This window comes from Oryctolagus cuniculus, chromosome 7 (genome assembly GCF_051225735.1).
Source record: "Oryctolagus cuniculus isolate XC-2025 breed Fujian yellow rabbit chromosome 7, ASM5122573v1, whole genome shotgun sequence".
Lineage (NCBI taxonomy): Eukaryota > Metazoa > Chordata > Mammalia > Lagomorpha > Leporidae > Oryctolagus > Oryctolagus cuniculus.
The window spans coordinates 152,321,834-152,342,808 of NC_142873.1; the positions used below are offsets into that span (position 1 = coordinate 152,321,834).

At 47.4% G+C, this 20,975-nt stretch overlaps 1 protein-coding gene across 14 annotated transcripts in view; it reads left to right on the top strand.

Moving 5' to 3' along the window:
- UBR4 (ubiquitin protein ligase E3 component n-recognin 4) overlaps nt 1–20,975 on the top strand; it is a 158,502-nt gene that overhangs the window by 107,294 nt on the left and 30,233 nt on the right. For all 14 annotated transcript variants that reach the window (XM_051858039.3, XM_089301426.1, XM_051858043.3 and 11 more), the window contains 22 exons: nt 1,107–1,334; nt 2,098–2,176; nt 2,510–2,755; nt 3,519–3,687; nt 4,183–4,327; nt 4,815–4,900; nt 7,219–7,306; nt 7,567–7,760; nt 9,627–9,866; nt 10,528–10,666; nt 11,683–11,808; nt 11,925–12,053; nt 12,840–13,183; nt 14,721–14,811; nt 15,129–15,213; nt 15,374–15,501; nt 17,878–18,007; nt 18,471–18,628; nt 19,183–19,292; nt 19,755–19,896; nt 20,215–20,296; nt 20,539–20,712. In XM_051858039.3, the coding sequence (XP_051713999.2) occupies nt 1,107–1,334; nt 2,098–2,176; nt 2,510–2,755; nt 3,519–3,687; nt 4,183–4,327; nt 4,815–4,900; nt 7,219–7,306; nt 7,567–7,760; nt 9,627–9,866; nt 10,528–10,666; nt 11,683–11,808; nt 11,925–12,053; nt 12,840–13,183; nt 14,721–14,811; nt 15,129–15,213; nt 15,374–15,501; nt 17,878–18,007; nt 18,471–18,628; nt 19,183–19,292; nt 19,755–19,896; nt 20,215–20,296; nt 20,539–20,712 (3,313 nt within the window). The remainder of the gene's footprint in view (nt 1–1,106; nt 1,335–2,097; nt 2,177–2,509; nt 2,756–3,518; nt 3,688–4,182; nt 4,328–4,814; nt 4,901–7,218; nt 7,307–7,566; nt 7,761–9,626; nt 9,867–10,527; nt 10,667–11,682; nt 11,809–11,924; nt 12,054–12,839; nt 13,184–14,720; nt 14,812–15,128; nt 15,214–15,373; nt 15,502–17,877; nt 18,008–18,470; nt 18,629–19,182; nt 19,293–19,754; nt 19,897–20,214; nt 20,297–20,538; nt 20,713–20,975) is intronic.

Below are 20,975 nucleotides of genomic sequence, written 5' to 3' on the forward strand. Positions count from 1 at the left end.
ATGCGGTGTGTCTCTCAGGGAAGGGACACACCTGCATCTGGCTGCGTGGCCTCAGCTCCCTGATCCTCATTGGGCATTTCCCCCTGCAGAGTGCTTCCTACTCTTCCAGGTCCTGGTCTTGCCCCTCCAGGACTTGCTCTGTAGTGAAACTTTGGCAGATGCATGTCAAAGCAAGCCATCTGCTGTAGTTTCTGATTCTGTGTTTGGCTTCCTCCACATGGATATAGGTGCAAGCCAATAATTCAGATGCCGCCAGGAGAACGGTCAACTAGCTGTCTTACCAGAGATTACAGTGTGGGGGGTTGGTTAAACAGCTGTTTGAGAGCCAGAAAAATAAAGTGAACATTAAAGTAACAGATACCTCCCAGTAGCCGTGAGTGTGAAGAAACAAGGAGCAGTGGATCTGGGACATAGCTCTCTGCAGAAGGGCACTGCTGCTGGACCCTCAGGAGCTCTGAGTGGAGAAGCTGGTGATGAGAACTGACTGCTGGGGAAAGGCTGCTGTTGGCGCAGCCAGCAAATGGGAAGGAGCGAGCCCTTTCTTCCTCCTGCCTCCCGCTTCCTGCTCATGCCCCTTGGGCAGAAACTGAGAGCCTGCTGGCCGAGAAGCATTGCAGTAAACCCATTCTGGACTGGGTATCGTAGCACAGTTTGAGAGCCCAGAGCCACGAGCTCAATCAGCACAGCAAGCTGGAAAGAATCATCTGTTGGCAAACCTCAGATGACTTTGGAGTTGGTGTGCACTAGATCAGTTCTGCCCCTTCCCTGGCTCTTTGACCTGAACAGTGATTCAAAACGCTTTGCAGTCTAGTTTCACTCTGGGTGGGCTGGAACAGAGGGCAGCTTCCCTCTAGATCCCTAGGAACTTGAAGAAGAGGAGCATGAAGGGTCCTACTTTCTCTTTGGCTTTTTTCTGTCTCTTCTTTTCCCCTGGTCCCTTTAAGGAATACTTAACTTCACCAGAATCTGATTTGGCTGGGAGGAGATAGTTTGTTTTGGGTTTCTTACTTGTTTTTAGTAAAATTCACTAAAAACCAGGGTGCTAGAGTCACTGTTGGTACAGATACAGGCCACAAGTCACGCTTCGTTTTGCTTGTTCTCCCAAGTACCTGATGATCCAGCAGACACCATTTGTGCGTCGTCAAGTCCGCAAACTTTTGCTGTTCATCTGTGGATCGAAGGAGAAGTACCGCCAGCTCCGGGATTTGCACACCCTGGACTCCCACGTGCGTGGGATCAAGAAGCTGCTGGAGGAACAGGGAATATTCCTCAGGGCCAGTGTGGTGACAGCCAGCTCAGGCTCTGCTTTGCAGTACGACACACTCATCAGCCTGGTAAGAGGGCTGGGAAATGGGAGGGCAGGCGCACGGCGTGTGGTGAGGCTCAGCCAAGCCGGAAATAGGATGGAACAGGGCTGTTACAGAGTTAGAGAATGTGGGCCCTAGAGTTGAGATCTACGTAAATCTGTAACAGCCAAGTGAGTGCTGCATCAGTTGGCTTCAGGGTCTGGGATGTCTCTCTCACCACTCCTGTTCCCACCCCAAGAGTATTTCTTCCATTATGAGGTGGGATCACCAGTGTGATTTGCACATATCATGGAGAAGACCAACTTGAAATTTGTGCAACTTTGGTTTCTGTCCTTGAATAATTAAGAAACTGGGGGGTGTCATGTGAAAGTATATTTCTACCTAAAGGAAAACTGGATATTGGGAGTAAATTGTATATTTTTCATATGAACATCTGGTAAGAACTTCTTCAATATTAATGACTCCTGGGCTGCTTGTCTGGTGTTCTTGGCTGTTGTGTTTGTAGTAACAACAACAACAACAACAGCAAAAGCAAGCTGGAATGCAGTTTCTTGGTTTTTGGCTTACCTTTGTTGCTGCCTTATTGATGGTCTGTAGGTTCCTGAAAACAAAAGGCATTAGTGATAGAATAGAGCAGAGGCAGGCCTGTAAGAGCTGCCTTGGGCCCAGGGTCAGCAGACAGCCCTGAGAAGAGTGCCTTGCAGGACTGGGACCACTCCAGGCAGCAAGTGTGGTGCTCTGTGGTCTGCCTGCTGGAGGCACTCATTTCCTGTGGCCGCTTCCATTGCAGATGGAGCACCTGAAAGCCTGTGCGGAGATTGCTGCCCAGAGAACCATCAACTGGCAGAAATTCTGCATCAAAGATGACTGTAAGCACGCTGCTCATGTGTTTCTTCCAGAGCTGTATGTTGAGGTCTGTGTGTGCTGGACATACAGCCATGAACGAGATAGGTAGAACTCTGCCAAGTAAAGATGAATGAAGAGTGATAAGGGCTGGTAGTCAAAATTCAGGGTGTTCTAGGGGCACCTAGTAGGAGACTCTAACTCCTAGTTGTGGCAGTAAAGCTGAAGGGGAGCAGAGGGGTCTATAGAATCCCTTTCAGGCCAGGGTGGGAGCAGAGGGGTCTCGGCTTTGTGGCAGCTGATCCTGTTCACGTAAGTAGTGGTGGTCATCTCAGAGCTGACCCTTGTTCTGCTTTCAGCCGTCCTGTATTTCCTTCTCCAAGTGAGTTTCCTGGTGGACGAGGGGGTGTCCCCTGTGCTGCTGCAGCTGCTGTCCTGTGCTTTGTGTGGCAGCAAAGTGCTCGCTGCCCTGGCAGCCTCTGCAGGGTCCTCCAGCACAGCTTCCGCCTCAGCCCCTGCGGCCTCCAGTTCCGGACAGGCCACAGCACAGTCCAAGTCTTCTACTAAAAAGAGTAAGAAGGAAGACAAGGAAAAGGAGAAGGACGGTAAGAACACCCTCTTGTCTTAGTGACCAAGGCGATGGTATAAATTTTCTTTTGGAGCACAGGATTTGTTCTGTTCTTCTGGAAGGTGGGGGACCTAAAATACAGAAGCAGTTTAGAGTCTGCTCTGGTCTCGTGTTGTGCTGAAGGTGACCCCCAAACAGTGTGACTTCCCATACCAAGTGAAAGTCGTAGGAGGATCAAAGTACATGGAACATTTTTAGCAGGCCAAGTTTCTTTTTCCTGGGAACACTTGCTCTGTGGCGTGGTTGTCCAAGTGAAGTGAAGTGATGCCTAGTGGACGGCTCATTGCTTGGTGAATTAAGTTCCTTTTGCACACCCTCATCAGTTTCACTGCTTTCCATAGTCTTGCAGCCCTGAGACATGATCAGGACATGGGAGCAACAGCGAGGACCATCATCCCCGCAGTACTCAGATGTCTCTGTGTGGGCGTGGGTTAGTGTCAGCTCTTTGCTAGCACACTTCTGAATGGAAATTCTTCCAGTGTAACTCTATTTGGGCAGTGCCAGGCATGTAGGCAAAATAACCTGTGCCTTTTTGGGAGGCTTTATTATTATGTTTCATTTGAGGCTGACTTATTTGTCCCCCAGTAGGCAAGTGAGAATTGTTTGGGAATTAGAACCATGTAACAGAAACTTTCAGGAAGGGACAGAGTGTTCTCTCTCTTCACCTGACAGCACAAGCCTTGGAACCTCGAGTGGTACTGTCCTGTTCCTCAGCCCTCAATCTTGCCCTGATCTTGCAGGTGAGAGCTCAGGCAGCCAGGAGGACCAGCTATGCACTGCTTTGGTGAACCAACTGAATAAGTTTGCCGATAAGGAAACCCTGATCCAGTTTCTGCGTTGCTTCCTGTTAGAGTCCAATTCTTCCTCAGTGCGCTGGCAGGCCCACTGCCTGACGCTCCATATCTATAGGTAAGGCCAGGCCTTGGTTTGGCAGATCTGCCCTGGTCCAGAACCGAGGAGCACAGCATGTTTCTGTCCAGTTGTATGTCATGTACTCAGTCCATAATTGTCACTATTTAGACCAGCCTGAATCCTCCTTCATTAACCTGTCTTTTTCTAGCTGTTGAACAGATGTAGGCAAGAGTTTGGTTTTCCACTTAGAAGGCTATGTTTAAGAGTTTGTAAAATGACCAGGCTTGACTCTTTGGGCTAAAATAGTTGAGTTTCTGCTCTGAAGTAATGTTGGATGGTGGGAATGGACCACTTACTGAAGATAGTCAGTGACGATGCTGTGTCTTCTGAGCTTGACCACCCACAGAACAACAGAACCACTTGAGCTTACCTCTGCATTGTGGGCATTGTGGGGAAATCGATACATCTACAAACATACCTGGGCCTTGTGGTAAATAAAGGTGCCTCACGGCTTTCTGCTGCTTGTTAATATGAGCTGTTGTTTACCTACAGAAACTCCAACAAGTCCCAACAGGAGCTCCTGCTAGATCTGATGTGGTCCATATGGCCAGAACTCCCTGCCTATGGTCGGAAGGCGGCCCAGTTTGTAGACCTTCTAGGATATTTCTCCTTGAAAACACCACAGACTGAGAAGAAGGTAATAGTTGCTTATGGTCAGAGAGGCTAGTTTAATTTTGTGTCTCATATTAACTGTTCCCAGGATGTATACATCATGTAGATAATACATAAATGCAGTATGAATTTAACTTAGTCGGAAGTAGTAGGTCAAGTAGGGGAAGAAATGCAGCTCACTGAAGTTGTTTGGGAGGCAGAGTGCCCTTGGTTTTGGTGGTAGCCTCGATGCATACCAGAAAACATCCCTACAATTACACAAGCATTTCATGGCTTTTCCATAAAAATAGAAAATGTCTTCTTCCACAAAGTGACAAAATGACCTATCAATAAGATTGGGGAACTTCTACTAGAGATAGAATCTGTTAATGATTGGGAATCAGGCTCAGTTTTGTGTGATTTTCTGAATGGGATCTGAGACACCTGGTACTTGTAGGGCAGTGTTCACCTCAAAAGCCAGATACCAAAGTCTGTCTCCACTGATTCTCTCTCTCTGTTGAATTCTGTTTCAGCTGAAGGAGTATTCTCAGAAGGCAGTGGAGATACTGCGCACTCAGAACCATATTCTTACCAACCATCCCAACTCCAACATTTATAAGTGAGCTTTGTTTTGCTTTCTGCCTGTTTGATGCTCAGTTGACATGATGAGTAGGTCTTTGCTATTGTGTGTTGATAGGCTCTTACATATGAATTGATAAGCTCCTTGTGCAACAGGAGGCCTATCTGGGTGATCTTGGAATCCCTTCCACGTAGCCCAGATTTTGCACATAGAAGGTGCTCAAAATGTAATTGCTGATTTGAGGGTTTGGTGAACAGTGATACTCATAAGAAGAATCCTAATTTCAGGAGTTTAAGTCTAAATAATATAAAACAAGTTTATAGAAAACATCTTCCTTTCTTTAAAAAAAATTTTTTTTGGAAATATTTATTATTTGAAAGATGGAGAGACAGATACCTTCCATCTACTGTTTCCCTCCCCAGAAGGCATCAACAGCTAGGATTGGGCCAGGCCAAAGCCAGGAGCCAGAAGCTTCTTCCTGGTCTCCCACATGGGTGCAGGGTCCCAAGCATTTGGGCCACTTCACCGCTTTCCCAGGTGCATTAGCAGGGAGCCAGATTGGAAATGGAGCAGTTGGACTCGGACTGGTGTCCACCTGGGACGCTGGTGTCACAGACTGTAATGCTTTATCCCAGTCCCTGTTTTTTAAAAAACTTCTTTTTTTTCTTTATTTTTTAACAGGCAGAGTGAACAGTGAGAGATACAGAGAAAGGTCTTCCTTTTTTTTCCATTGGTTCACCCTCCAATGGCCGCTATGGTCGGCGCGCTATGGTCAGCACACTGCGCTGATCCGAAGCCAGGAGCCAGGTACTTTTCCTGGTCTCCCATGCGGTGCAGGGCCCAAGCACTTGGGCCATCCTCCACTGCACTCCCGGGCCACAGCAGAGAGCTGGACAGGAAAAGGAGCAACTGGGATAGAATCTGGCACTCTGACCGGGACTAGAACCCAGTGTGCCGGCGCCGCAGGCGGAGGATTGAGCCGCGACCTAAAAAACTTTATAAAGAGGACATTGGTTAAATTGAGAATTTATTATTTCCTTGGCTTATTTATTTATTTTTTAATGCTTTTCTGGGAATTTTTTTTAAAGATTTATTTATTTGAAAGAGTTATACAGAGGAGAGAGAGAGAGAGAGAGAGAGAATATGAGAGAGAGAGAATGGCCGGAGCTGCACCAATCAGGAGCCAGGAGCTTCTTCCAGGCCTCCCCTGTGGATGTAGGGGCCCAAGGACTTGGGCCATCTTCCAGTGCTTTCCCAGGCCACAGCAGAGAGCTGGATTGGAAGTAGAGCAGCTGGGTCTTGAACCAGCGCCCATATGGGATGCTGGCACGGCAGGCAGTGGCCATATACACTATGCCACAGCGCCAGCTCCTCCTTGGTTTATTAGTAACTTTGTTTTTGTTAAACCTTTATTGAGGTATAATTTCCATATCACAAGATGACCAATTATAAATGTACAGTTCAGTGATTTTTTTAAAAAATTTATTTATAATTCCTTTTTTTTTTTAAAGAAAGCTTTTATTTAATGAATACAAATTTCATTAGTATAGCTTTAGGAATATAGTGGTCCTTCCCCCCATACCCCAACCTCCCCCCACCCACTCCCGTCCCATCTCCTACTCCCTCTCCCATTCCATTCTTCATTAAGATTCGTTTTTAATTATTTTTATATACAGAAATCCAACTCTATACTAGGTGAAGATTTCAACAGTTTGCACCCACACAGACACACAAAGTATAAAGTACTGTTTGAAGACAAGTTTTACCATTAATTCTCATAGTACAACTCATTAAGAAGAGAGATCCTACATGGGGAATAAGTGCACAGTGACTCTTGTTGTTGATTTAACAATTGACACTCTTATTTATGATATCAGTGATCACCCACGGCTCTTGTCATGAGCTGCCAAGGCCACAAACTCCGACAGTATGTAGTCAGGGCCATAAGCAAAGTGCAAGTTCTCTCCTCTCTTCAGATAAAGGTAGCTCCTTCTTTGATGGATGTGCTGGATGAGCCTAGTGCTTCTTCCAGGTCTCCCATGTGGGTGCAGGGGCCCAAGGACTTGAGCCTTTTTCTACTGCTTTCCCCTGCCAAAGCAGAGATCTGGATTGGAAGTGAAGCAACTGGGACTTGAACCAGTGCCACATGGGATGCTGGCACTGCAGACAGCAGCTTTATATGCTGCGCTACAGTGCTGGCCTTTCCTATGACTTCTAATCCCCACTGGAATTTCTCACATTTCCTTGTGTCTTCACTGGAGTGGGGCTAACGTGGGGGATGTTGCCATGGGTTTTTCATGGCTTCCGTGCTTCCGAAAATGAAACTTTCCTCATGCTGAGCCTGGTTTCTTCCTTAGTACTTTGTCCGGCTTAGTGGAATTTGATGGCTACTACCTGGAGAGTGACCCCTGCTTGGTGTGTAATAATCCAGAAGTGCCATTTTGTGTAAGTAGCATCTTTCACATGACAGTCTTGAGGCCCGCGGGTATTTGGTTTCTCATTTCCAGAAATTGGTTGTTGCCATTTGGATATTCCCTTGTGATGTTTGGGCACTGACAGTATGGATGCTTACCCGACACACTTGTGACCTTAAATAGAAGCTTCATCTGTGGATGAAGATGGGTTGTACTGATGAATTCTGAAGAAGGCAGGAGGAGCTGTTCACCTGGAATTAAAACCAGGTTTTTGTGTACTCTTGCATTTAGTATATCAAGCTGTCTTCCATTAAAGTGGACACACGCTATACCACCACCCAGCAAGTTGTGAAGCTCATTGGCAGTCATACCATCAGCAAAGTGACAGTAAAAATTGGGGACCTGAAACGGACCAAGATGGTGCGGACTATCAACCTCTATTACAACAACCGAACTGTGCAGGCCATCGTGGAACTGAAAAACAAGTATGGGCTTTTCAGATTTGGCAGGGTGGCAGGTTTATAAGGTTCAACACCAGGTGCTGGCTTTGAGTCCAAGAAAGGGGCAAAACAAGTGTATCCTCTTAGCCACCTCATTTGTGTCTGAGGTGCAATAGTAAAATACCATTTCCTAAGGTTATTGACCAAAAATTATTTTAAAATCAGTCCACTGGAGTGCCAGGGTCTATGGAAGTTTCTCAGTAGCCTGCCTGGAAGAGGGGAACACAGCACGGGACCCTCCAGGCCCACTCATAGCCGTCCTAACTAGGTCAGGTATAAAACCTTCCATATTAGAAAGTAGTCACTTGTCTTGATTGATAGCTAGGCTCTTGCTTGTGAAACAGGAAGTATTTCTCTGGAAGCTCCTCTGGCACTTGTTCCTCCATTTCTGTCCAGTGCTCCTTTTCTTTCTGCCCATGTTGGGTCTTCTAGCCCCTGAATCCCCGTGTCTAAATCAGGGCATGTCATATAGGTCATGACAGGCATTAGTGTGCACTGCTATATTTACTGTCACAGAGATGGAGATGGATCTCTTTGAAGTCTCAGGCGTTGCTGCTGGACAGAGAATATAAGAGATGCTGCTCACATAGTAAGCCTTGCAGTGCTGTTCTCCACATAGAGTGAAAGTACTGCTATTATTCCAAGAGGCAAAATAAGGCTGGTATATACCACATCAACAAATGGCCAGGAGCTCTGCCTAAAGGAAATTTTCCTTTGAAAAGCAAGGTTGACATTGACAACCTGTAAGTAGAAGCTGCCTGTTAGGAGAACCAGTCCATCTTCTGGTGTACTCCTCAAATGTCCATATAGCCTGGAGTTGAGGTGGGGAGATCAGAGGGAGGTGGGGGCTCAAAGCCAGGAACGAGGTACTCAGTCCAGGTCTTCCATGTGGTGGCAGGAATCCAACCCCTTGAGCCATCACTGTTGTGCCTCCCAGGGTCTGCCTTAGCAAGAAGCTGAAATCAGGAACCAGGCATTGAATCCAGGTACTCTGAAGTAGAAAATAGGTGTTCTAACCAGTGTCTTAACCGTGAGACCAAATAAATGCCCACCCCCTGATTTTCTGTTCTTCTAAGTCAGGACAGCTACTGATAAATGTGTAGGTTCAGATTCTAGCTCTACCCCTCACTGTGTGACCAGGGGGAACTTCACTCTGGTTTCTTGAATGTAAGCTGGAGATAACCATTCCACTTCCAGGATCTTACATTCCTTAATTAAGTGAATAAATACATATAAAATCTGACAGCAAGGCTTAGCACGTGGTAAGTACGTTGTCTAGTTGTGTTAGTATGATCACCCCTGAATTACATGCCCTTTATCTTTATGACTTTACTTCGGACTTGCTCCAGACCCTGGTTATGTCCCTCTGGCTCTCTGAAGCAGCTGAGCTCTATCCTTGAACATGGTTGTCAGAATGGGAACTTGGTTGCCATCATTACCACTGCAACTCTTGGGGTTGTAGGCTTCAGTGTGGCATACTTTTGAAATGATGTCTTCTCTTGTTAGTGTGCTTCTGTTTTTCTGGACTCTCAAAAATGATTGTATATAACAGCTGAAAACACTTGTATTTTTTATCCCTTTTTTACTGAGAAAAAAATTCTTATATTATAAATTAAATTATAAAATTTATAGAAATTATAAATTAAATTATAAAAAATATTTACTGAGAAAAAAATAATTTTTTTTAAAGTTAGCTTACTGTTTGCCAGATTCCTTTCCTTGAAAGTAACTACTGATTGCCTTATAAAAACACATAGAAGTCTCTCTCTTCATTCATCAGACTGCCATCACTGAGAGTTAATGAGAGGCTCTCTGAACCTCTGTTACTCCACCTGACCCCCTCTCTCCTAGGCCGGCTCGTTGGCACAAAGCCAAGAAGGTCCAGCTGACCCCTGGGCAGACAGAGGTGAAGATCGACCTGCCATTGCCCATTGTGGCCTCCAATCTGATGATTGAGTTTGCAGACTTCTATGAAAACTACCAGGCCTCCACAGAGACCCTGCAGTGCCCACGCTGCAGTGCCTCAGTCCCTGCCAACCCAGGGGTCTGTGGCAATTGTGGAGAAAATGTTTATCAGTGTCATAAATGCAGGTAAGCCAGGACTTGTTTCCCAGGCTAGGGCTATTGAGATTCCTTGCATGTTTCTCCTTCTTTCTTTCTTTTTTTTTTCTTCTTTATTTGAAAGGCAGATGGCTGAAATGACCAGCGGGTACTGGGCCAGGCCAAAGCCAGGAACCTGGAAATCTGGGTCTCCCACATGGGTGTAGGGACCCAAATGCTTGGCCCATGTATCATTGATTTCCCAGGGAGCAGGCTTGGAAGTGGAGCAGCCAGGACTCAAGCTGGCGCCCATATTAGAACCAGTGTCATAGGCAGCTGTTTAAACTGCTGCACCACAATGCTAGCCCCACCTTGTGTTTTTCTGTAGCTCTCTTTGTGGGCAATTAGAGAATACTTAGAGGATTATTGTAATGTACAGTAGGTCTGTGGATCTCGAGAGGAGGGAGGAAGATGGAAGAGTGGTGTGCGTGCATATGTGTTTGCTCTCCCCATCCCAAGGTGGGCCTGTGGGGCCAGGAGGGAGGCCCATAAGTTTAGTTCTGGATCTTCCTTTCTTACTTGGTTACTTAAGTCATTCTCTGTCCCTGCAGTAGTTTCCAGAACATAGATGTGGTATGATGTGTCTCCCTAGAGTCATCTCACCCCACCAAGCATCTGCTGTCCTACTCACTCCAAATGCTTTGGTTTTCAGGTCCATCAACTATGATGAAAAAGATCCCTTCCTCTGCAATGCCTGTGGCTTCTGTAAATATGCTCGCTTTGACTTCATGCTCTATGCCAAGCCTTGCTGTGCAGTGGATCCCATTGAGAATGAAGAAGACCGGAAGAAGGTGAGGCCACGTCTGGCCTAGAGTAAGGGCAGTGGCCTTGATCTGAGCTCACAGTGAAGTATGGTTTCCTTCTAGCCCGAGTCTTCTTCCACGCAGCAGTTTCAGGCCCAGCTTCTGGGTGGGAGCAGATAGTGGCGTAAGGTGTATTAGAACATGGTTTGCCTGGGATTTGGGGGAAATGTTGGTTAGTGATGAAACTTGAGTATTTCAAGTATTTGGAAAAGCCAAAAGTAGTTGGATGATTTGCCTTGCACTTGTTCATAGACTGCTTTTTATTGGGGCTATTGGCCTTTTCTTGGTTTTGGGTTTTCCCTGGGTTAGTTCCCAGTCAGCATCGTGTGGTGGCAGGTGGGGAAGAGGGTATCTGGAGATTTAAAGGACAGTGAAAGCTTTGGGACCCACTGGGACAAAAGAACATTTAGCTTTAGAGTCAGAAAAACCAAAGTTCCCATTCCAACTCTGCTTTTTAATTCTTGTTTGACCTGGCATAAATTACTTATTTCCATATTGTGTTTTATTATGTGTCATGTGTATAGTATATATTCTTTTTATTAAAAATTATCTTCATCCACTTAAAAGGCAGAGCAACCTTCCATACACTGGTTCATTCTCCAGATGCACTCAATATTCAGGACTGGGTCAGGCCAAACCCAGAAGCCAGGAGTCTGAGTCTCCCATGTGGGTAGCATCATCCACTGCCTCCCAGTATGCATTGGCAGGAAGCTGTATTGGAAATAGAGTAACTGGGACTTGAACCAGCACTCTATTATGGGGTGCAGATGTCCCAAGCAATGGCTAAACCCACCACACCACAGTAACTGCCCCAGTTGTGTATAATTAAAAAACATACCCAACTTGCAGGATTGTCATGAAGAGTAGGGAGAATGTGTGAAACACAGTGCCTGACTTACAGGAAATGTTTCAGTAATGGATGACAATTAGGATTATTCCTAATTAGGAAAATCAGGGAAAGTCGTTATGCTGAAAAGCCTCCACACAGGTCTTTTCCTGTCTAGGCTGTCTCCAACATCAATACGCTTCTGGACAAAGCAGACCGCGTGTATCATCAGCTGATGGGACATCGGCCGCAACTGGAGAACCTGCTTTGCAAAGTGAATGAGGCAGCCCCAGAAAAGCCCCAGGTGATCCCATACTAAAGAAGGGGCGTGTAGAAAGGACATGGGTTGTGATGAGAAGACTGCCCCTCGGTGAGGTCATCCTAGGGCTCAAGTCTGACATTTCACCCTTGGGGTTGCAGGATGACTCAGGAACAGCAGGAGGCATCAGCTCTACTTCAGCCAGTGTGAATCGCTACATCTTGCAGTTGGCTCAGGAATACTGCGGAGACTGCAAGAATTCTTTTGACGAACTCTCCAAAATCATCCAGGTAGAGATGGGAGCAGCTTTCGGTGTGTTTTGTTGGGGTGTGATCAGTGTTTCCAGAGCAGTTCAGTTGCCGGTGCTGTGCTTGCCCTGTCGAGCTGAACAACAGAGCAGCCACAGCGAGCAGCATCTTCCCCACTGTGAGTTCTGCTGCTTATCAAAGAGCTGAGTTTGCTCTAGGAAACAGAATAATGGCGATGGGAAGGTTGCATAGATCAGTTTTTCTTGGCCATTCACAACTCATCTTTTAGTAGAGGGGTTACTGGTTTTCAAAAATGGAAAACCAAGATTTCCATTCTTTTTTGTTTCCTGGTGTGCGCTGTTTACAGGCTTGATGGGTGAGGACACTCCAGCTGCAGTCACCCTGAGTAGTTCAGTCATTAACTGGCACGTTACAGCCCTGCTCTCTGTGGGAGGGGAGGCTGGCCACTGACAGTGGCACCTCATATAAGGAGAGCAGCCAGTTTACCTGCCCCTCAAATTGCGGGGATGCCATTTTTCTACTTGTGTATACAATTCTGACATTTAGGTTCTGTAAGAGACAGTTTGACATGGGAGTTGGGAGCCTGACTGTGGTCAGAGTTCACTTCTGCCTCTGCCCCTTATTTCGTCAACCAGCTTCTCTAAGCTTCAGTGTCTTCCTTAGTAAAATGGAGATAAAATATCTAATTGGTAGAGAGTATTGAGAATGTTCAGTTATATAATGCACTTAAAGTTTATTTTCAAAAGCAAAGCTAGTTCCTCTTTTTCTTTATTTAATTGCTATTTTCTTTTTGTCTTTTATTCTTAGAAAGTCTTTGCTTCGCGCAAAGAGTTGTTGGAATATGACCTGCAGCAGAGGGAAGCAGCCACCAAATCGTCCCGGACCTCTGTGCAGCCCACATTCACTGCCAGCCAGTACCGCGCCTTATCTGTCCTGGGCTGCGGCCACACCTCCTCCACCAAGTGCTATGGCTGTGCCTCAGCTGTCACAGAACATTGTATCACACTGTTGCGAGCCCTGGCCACCAATCCAGCCCTGAGGCACATCCTTGTCTCCCAGGGACTTATTCGGGAACTGTTTGATTATAATCTTCGCCGGGGGGCTGCGGCCATGAGGGAGGAGGTCCGCCAGCTTATGTGCCTCCTAACTCGGTGAGAGCCTGTACCATGTTATTGGCACTGGGGTCAGTGGCAGCAGCGAAGTTGGGAGCACTAAAAACTGCCAAGAATTGTGCGTCTGCTGGCCAAATGGACTAGATAGTAGAAAAAGAGGAAAACAGGAAGATATCCAGGGTATAATGAGTGATCCTAGGGAGCACTGACTCTCAGATTTCCTTGTAAATGGTTTATTTGGCTTGCATTTGTGTTGTGTCCTGGTGAGGGAGGAGAAGGGAATGACTGGACACTTGGACTGTAGAAACTCTTACAGAAAGAAGGTGGTGGAGCACTGGGGCTTAGGGAGCAAGAGCTTGGAGTTGGGACCAGAGAGACCCAGCTCAGCATCTGCTTTGTCTGTGCCATGGACAAATTACTTCATTTCTCCGAGCCACTATTTTCCTCATCAGAAAAGTGCTAATGGTAGTGAACGCACAAAAGACTTGTGGTGAGGATGGATGAAGTAGTTCCTAATTATTAACTCACATTTGTTGAGTATTCAGTACTGAGTAAGCATGTGTACCAGAGACTGCCCCAGAGTTTTGTGTGGTTTATTTACTAAGTATATGTCATAAATTCTGGGACAGGTTAGATGTTTGATAAATGTTATTTACTAAATTATTTATTCACTCATTTAACAAGTTTGTACTGAGCATGTGCTGGCCCCAGGCACTGTTCTAGACCCTGGAGATTAAGTTCTTGCCCCCATGTGGCCTGCATTCCAGCCTGAGAGAACTACAGGGAAACCATTACATAGTGTGATCTTAGGAAGTACGATGGTGAAGAAAAATACAGCAGAAGTGGTGACCCTGATTTTGCAGGGGGCCTTGCTATTTTGCCTAAGACCATTGAGGAGGACTTCCTGGAGGGGGTGACTACCTGAGCAAAGTGCTGCATGACAGTGGGCACAAGCCGTGCCAAGATCTCCGGCAGAGGGCTGCATGCAAAGGAAGCAGCCAGTGGAGCCGAGGCTACAGGGCAGCATGTGCAGGAGCGTCAGGACCAGATCCTGTGGGGTCTTGCCGTCCATGTGATGACTTTGAATTTTATTCAGAGTGTGTTGGGAAGCAATATGCATACAATATAATACAGTTTATGCCTTTTCTACTCATAGTGGAGACATTATTGCAAAGGGCCACAGTGGGAAATGTAGATGCCTTGTGGGAAAGGACATGGAGGTACATGGAGAAGAGGAGGAAAGAGCTGTGACAAGACTAAGTGGCCTTCTGGGTTTTGGAGAATGATGCACCAGGCAGCAGCTGTGGGCTCTGCAGCCTGGGTTATAGATCCTGTAAGCTGGTGCTGCTCTTCATTCAGTTGGCATCTGTTTCCAGGAAAGGTGGCCGCGATGGGCCCTTTTCATTACAGACCAGGGTTTTGTGAGGGTTGGGAGGAGGAGGAGGAGGAGGTAGAAAATTTCAGGGCAGGTGGTCCTAGCCATTGGTGTGTTTTCCCTTGGCTTCTTTGGGCAGAATGATGGGTCACAAGCAATCAACAATAGCACAACTCTGTTTCTTTGCCTTTCTCCACCCAGAGATAATCCGGAAGCCACACAGCAAATGAATGACCTGATCATTGGCAAAGTCTCCACTGCCCTCAAAGGCCACTGGGCCAACCCTGATCTGGTGAGCAGACACCAGGACAGCCGCCCTCTAGGTCTCGCCCCTCATGTTCCTTATATCTCCCTCAACCTCCCCTCCAGTCCCTTTGTGGTGACTGACAAAGGCACCAGCAGCAGAGCTGCTCATCCCAGACGAACGTTCCCGGGGAAAGCGTGCACACAGGGTCTCCACCCGAGATCCTTTGTCTCTCACGGGGACACCCGTGAGTGAGCAGGCATTTTAGTTTTGAGGCTCTGGATCAGAACTTGGACCTAACGCCAGTCCTTGAACTAACTCTTCAGACTTGTCTCCACTCACGTCTCTCCCTTTTGGCCTCCTAGGCGAGTAGCCTTCAGTATGAAATGCTGCTGCTGACGGATTCCATCTCAAAGGAGGACAGTTGCTGGGAGCTCCGGTTACGCTGTGGTGAGTTTGGGGACATCTAGTTAGAAGCAAAGAGAGGCTTCACTGTGCGGTCCTGACTTTAGAAGGGGAGAGCAGAGGGAAAATGACACTTGGGCAGCCCCGCTAGTGCAGCTGCCCTGTCTGTCGTGATTGTGACTCTGCTTTTCCTGACCATCCCTAGCTCTTAGCCTTTTCCTCATGGCTGTAAACATTAAGACTCCCGTGGTTGTTGAGAACATTACCCTCATGTGCCTGCGGATCTTGCAGAAGCTGATTAAACCACCTGCTCCAACCAGCAAGAAGAACAAGGTACTGGGCCAAGTGGGGGAGACTAAGAGGGATGGGCAGGAAGGGCAGCAGCCCACCTTGTTCCCTGGTCACCTATGTGTCCTGAACTTGAAGATACAAAAGCGTAAGCGAAGTCCTATGAATAATGGCCTCTTTCTGTGGTCATATCTGATGTCTTGAGTTTCTAGAAACCGTACTCCCGTGTCTTAGCCCTTGCAGTATTGATTGGACCTTCTAGATTCTGAAGCAGACTTCTTGAGTTCACATCCCAGCTCTTTTCATTTTCTGGCATTGAGACTTTGAGCAAGCTGCTTACATTCCTCATCCGAATGGGCCATCCCTCAGTGGGGATTAGAGCACCAGGGTTTATGCTCATGGGGGAATCTAGCCTGTTTCTTGTGTCTGGGTCTGCCCAGACAGTCTTCAGGAAAGACAGGGTTGGGCTTCCCTTTGAGGAAAAACTTTGCCCCTCAGAGCTGATTCCGCAGCAGTGAAATTGGTCTTTGAAAAGTAGAACCTCATCCACATGAGGGAAAAGGAGATGTTCGCCTAATTACTTACTCTCTAAGCATGGAAGCCCAGTGTTTGCTTTGTGCTCTGGTTTGACCTGGAGAGAACACCACTTCTCCAGATAGGGTTCTCAGACCCCAGCTGTTCCAAGACTTCCAACCGGGAGTCTGTGAGGACTAAATTCTTTTCCTGATTATCCTAAGACACTGCTTGCCCTTTTCACTCTCTTGATGTTTGAGCTCATGTGCCAGTCTAACACTGGCTGAGGCTGAGCAGCAGGTTCACCAGCTGCACTAGCAGTTCTGCACTGTGTGTTGTTTTCATCAAGAACATCCTTGAGGCAGCAGCACAGATTAATTTTATTAGGTCTCCACTCTTGAGTGCTAGTCTTTTTAAGGCCCAGTATAGCAGAAATGAGAAGTATACCAGAAGCACCTCTCCTGCAGCCCAGGGGTGGTGGTTGTCCTGAAGGCCAGCACCGTGTGAGACGTGAGCTGAGCCAGGCGGAGCCCACTTGTGCTTGAAAGAATGGCTAACACAGGCAGGTGTTGGTTGTTCAGACTTGGATATTTGATAGCTGTTTTCTTTCAAACATCAATGAAGTAATAAGTATGTCACTTTAAGAAGAATTGACAAAACTCTACATGCCAGTATTTTTCCAAATGATCAGTGTATGTTAGAGTATCCTGTGTGAGTAAAAGATAAAGTTTAGTATCCTGGAATACTCACTAAAGTTATTGATGTGTTTTCAGGGTTCACATTAGAGCTGATCTTTTTTTTTTTTTTTTTTAAGATTTATTTATTTTGCTTGAAAGTCAGAGTTGCACACAGAGAGAAGGAGAGACAGAGAGAGAGAGAGGTCTTCCATCCGCTGGTTCACTCCCCAATTGGCCGCAACGGCTGGAGCTGTGCTGATCCAAAGCCAGGGTCAGGAGCTTCCTCTGGGTCTCCACCTGGGTGCAGGGGCCCAAGGACTTGGTCCATCTCCTGCTGCTTTCCCAGGCCACAGCAGAGCTGGATCGGAAGTGGAGCAGCCAGGACTTGAACTGGCACCCACATGGGATGCCAGCACTGCAGGCGGTGGCTTTATGTGCTACGCCACAGCGCCGGACCCTAGAGCTAATCTTTAAGAATATTCAATTTGTTGAATTTTGGTGTTAAGTTCAATTAAATAAACTATTAAAATATTCTTCCCTTTTTGAAAAGTTTATCTGTGGAGGCCAGAATTTTTCATGTCCTTAACTGACACAATGTATCACAACAGTTTAAATTCAGAAGCAGATAGGAGAATCTAACTGCTTTATTCATAAAGCAATCATTAAGCAATTTTCAAAAATATTAAATAGTGTCATTCCTTCCTTTAGATTATTTTTGCATGGGAAAATGTTTAAAATGTTACATAGATTGACAATTCATAAGTATTTTTAAAATCTCTCAGTTTTAATTTTTAATGTAATCCATATCAGTAGATACAACCACAAATGAAAAAAGCTCTTTGGAGCGCTCAGCACCTTTTGAAAAGTATTAGCAAGGTCCTGAGGTCAAAACTTCAGAGCAGCCGCTTACAGTGCCGGCTGGGGCTCATTCTGGTTAGAAATGGCTCCTTGCATTCTGGTGACTGCTCGTGACCCTTGAAGCTTTGTGCTTTGGGAAACTGCAGATCAGTCTGGGGTAGGCATCAGTGTATGCTGTTGTAGGGCTGTGTGTAGGAAGCTAGCTGTGGCTTTCCCACACAGTCAGTGAGCTGAAGTTCAGCACGGAGGTGCTGCTGGATCAGGTGGTTTCATGGGAACAGAAGGTCCGCTCGCTGCCCTTCCTGAGCTGCCTGCCATGCTGTGGGGCCTGGGGCTCAGACGCGCTCTTGACCTCTCCCCTTGCTCCCTCCAGGATGTCCCCGTTGAGGCACTCACCACAGTGAAGCCTTATTGCAACGAGATCCATGCCCAGGCTCAGCTGTGGCTCAAGAGAGATCCAAAGGCATCCTATGAAGCCTGGAAGAAGTGTCTTCCTATCAGAGGTGCGTCTGTCTCTCCCAGACCTGGGGAACAGGACACTCCTGCCTCGGCCTTTTTTTTTTTTTTTTTTTAAAGATTTATTTTATTTATTTGAAAATTTGAGTTATAGAGAGAAAGTGAAAGACAGAGATCTTTCCATCTGCTGGTACACTCCCCAGATGATTGCAGCGGCCAGGGCTGGGCCAGGCTGAAGCCAGGAGCCAGGAGCTTCATCAGGGGCTCCCATATGGGTAGTAGGGCCCAAACACGGGCTATCTGCTGCTGCTTTTCCCAGGCTGTTAGCAGGGAGCTGGATCAGAAATGAGCATCTGGGACATGAACCAGCACCGAAATGGGAGGCTGGCGTCACAGGCAGTGGCTGTACCTACCATGGCAGTACATTGGCCCCCTCCTGTCTCAGTCTTGACAAGTCCCTGTCTGCCACTCTCTTGCACTTACCCATCCCTCCCACCATTGGCTTCTCAGGGATAGATGGCAATGGGAAAGCCCCCAGCAAATCAGAGCTCCGCCATCTCTATTTGACTGAGAAGTACGTGTGGAGGTGGAAGCAGTTCCTGAGTCGTCGGGGGAAGAGGACCTCCCCATTAGATCTCAAACTGGGGCATAACAACTGGCTGCGGCAGGTGAGTGGCCGTCTCCTGGGTCCCTCAGCCCCGAGCCTCGCCCTGGACGCCACGCAGTGTGTGTCTGCCCCTTGTCATGTCATGTGTCTGCTCTGCTCTACCGTCTGCTTGCTCTTCCAACATCCTTCCAAGCAGTAGGGAGGTAGAGTCTCTTGGGTGGCAGCCACTAGCATGGGGGACTGGCCAGACAGAATCTGCTTCTGCCTTTCCCATCAAGCTTGTGCGCTTGTCTCCTCCCTGCCCTCTTCACAGAATGGACCTCAGTGTCTGTGCTGCCCGCTTTTGCTTCTGTTACCAAAGACTTTGCTAAGGGACAGTCCCTGCTTGCTTTTTCCCTCCTTCGTCTTCTGAGGGTGTGTTCACCAGTTTAGCTGATGTAGAGAAGTGCCCTTCCCAGCAGTTGGATCTTGATTTAGCTGGGGAGTTGTACCTTTGACTTTTTCCTAGAGAGGGTCGCAGAGAACTTCCCAGGGGTGGGTGGCAGGTGACTGCCCACTGAGGTCTAGGGAGACAGGGCATCCTCTGACCTGGGCTCTGCCTCACTTGTCCTGCAGGTGCTCTTCACTCCAGCCACACAGGCTGCACGGCAGGCCGCCTGCACCATCGTGGAAGCTCTGGCCACCATCCCCAGCCGCAAGCAACAGGTCCTCGACCTCCTCACCAGGTACCCCTGGGGTCTGGGACAGGGAAGGTGGCGAGACTTCCCCTAGAACCTTTGCCTGTTTCCTGAGGAGTCCATGGGTCAGGGTTTGGGAGGCACATCTGTGGTCTCTGACTGATTCATCCCATTTGGAAGACCACAGAAACAATGACGTGTTAGAAAGCTGGACTGCAGTGTGCAGTAGTAGCAGCAGGAGCCAACTCTTAGGAGTGCATGTTTTGGTATGCATTATCTTGTGTAACACTCACAGCAAAAAGGATAAAAATAAGAGTGCTTGAAGAGTGCGGCATTCATTCCTTGTTTTGTGCTATGAGTTATTCCCAAGGGATGGGTTTGGGATTTTTCTCAGATGCCCTCCCGCCACCACCTAGACCCTGGAGGGAAGAGGTGGGCAGCAGGAGATAGGAAAAAGAGGAGCATTGGTACTTTGGGCTTCTCTGATGGGCCCTGTCTCTCTGGTGGCAGTTACCTGGATGAACTGAGCGTAGCTGGGGAGTGTGCGGCCGAGTACTTGGCTCTCTACCAGAAGCTCACCACTTCAGCTCACTGGAAAGTCTACCTGGCCGCTCGGGGAGTCCTGCCCTATGTGGGCAACCTCATCACCAAGGTATCCCATCTCACTTCCAAGAAAACCCCCTTTTCCCTTGCTTTCCATTCATTGTACTGATACAAACTTTATGGTTTCCTTTTTGCTGAGAAAAAGAAATGCTGAAAATACATTTTGTGGCTTTATTGTTTGGCTACAGCAGTCTTTGGGGGGTAGGTAGAGTCTTCCCAGTTTTTACGCAGTCTCTTAGCACTGCAAGAGAGTCATAGAAAGGAATTCTGCAAGAGCGTCCTTGGGGACTGCGATCTCCCGCAATGGTGGTGGTGACCAGGACCGTGGACAGTGCTGTCGTACATTAACTGTGCTTGTCCCTTTTAGGAAATAGCTCGCTTGTTGGCCCTGGAGGAGGCCACTCTGAGCACTGATCTGCAGCAAGGCTATGCCCTCAAAAGCCTCACAGGTAGAGTTCCCTGGCCTTCCATTAGGGCATCTGGGTTTGTGTGAAGCACGGAGCCTTAGTTGCGTGGGTGATGGAGAGTTAAGCTCTGTTTCCCTCCTCGTTGATGGGTTTATATATTTGCATTTCTGTTTGGTATTGGTCAGTTCCCTTCACTGAGCACCTGCTCTGGGCTTTCCCTGTCTTTTTGTTTACAATCTTTTAAAGACACGGAGCTTCCTTGCTCCTTTTTTATGTCCCCACAGGCCTTCTCTCCTCTTTTGTTGAGGTGGAATCAATCAAAAGGCACTTTAAAAGTCGCTTGGTGGGCACAGTGCTGAATGGATACCTATGCCTGCGGAAGCTGGTGGTGCAGAGAACCAAACTGATTGATGAGACGCAGGACATGCTGCTGGAGATGCTGGAGGACATGACCACAGGTAGCACTGCTGAGCTCCCCGGAGCCTGGGGCGGTGCCCCTCGTCCCACAGAGCCGGAGCAGGAGTGGCAGACGTCTCTCTGTGAAACCCAGCTCTCAAGAGAGTGTTGGCTCTTGGATTATTGATGCCAAGCTAGGCTCAGTCAGTTTGGACATTTTAGGTTAAGCTTAGAGATCAAGGGTTTTCAGAGGATATCACTTACCAGTCTGGAAAATTCTCAGCCATTGTTTCTTCATTGCCTCTGCTGTAGTTTCTCTCCCTTT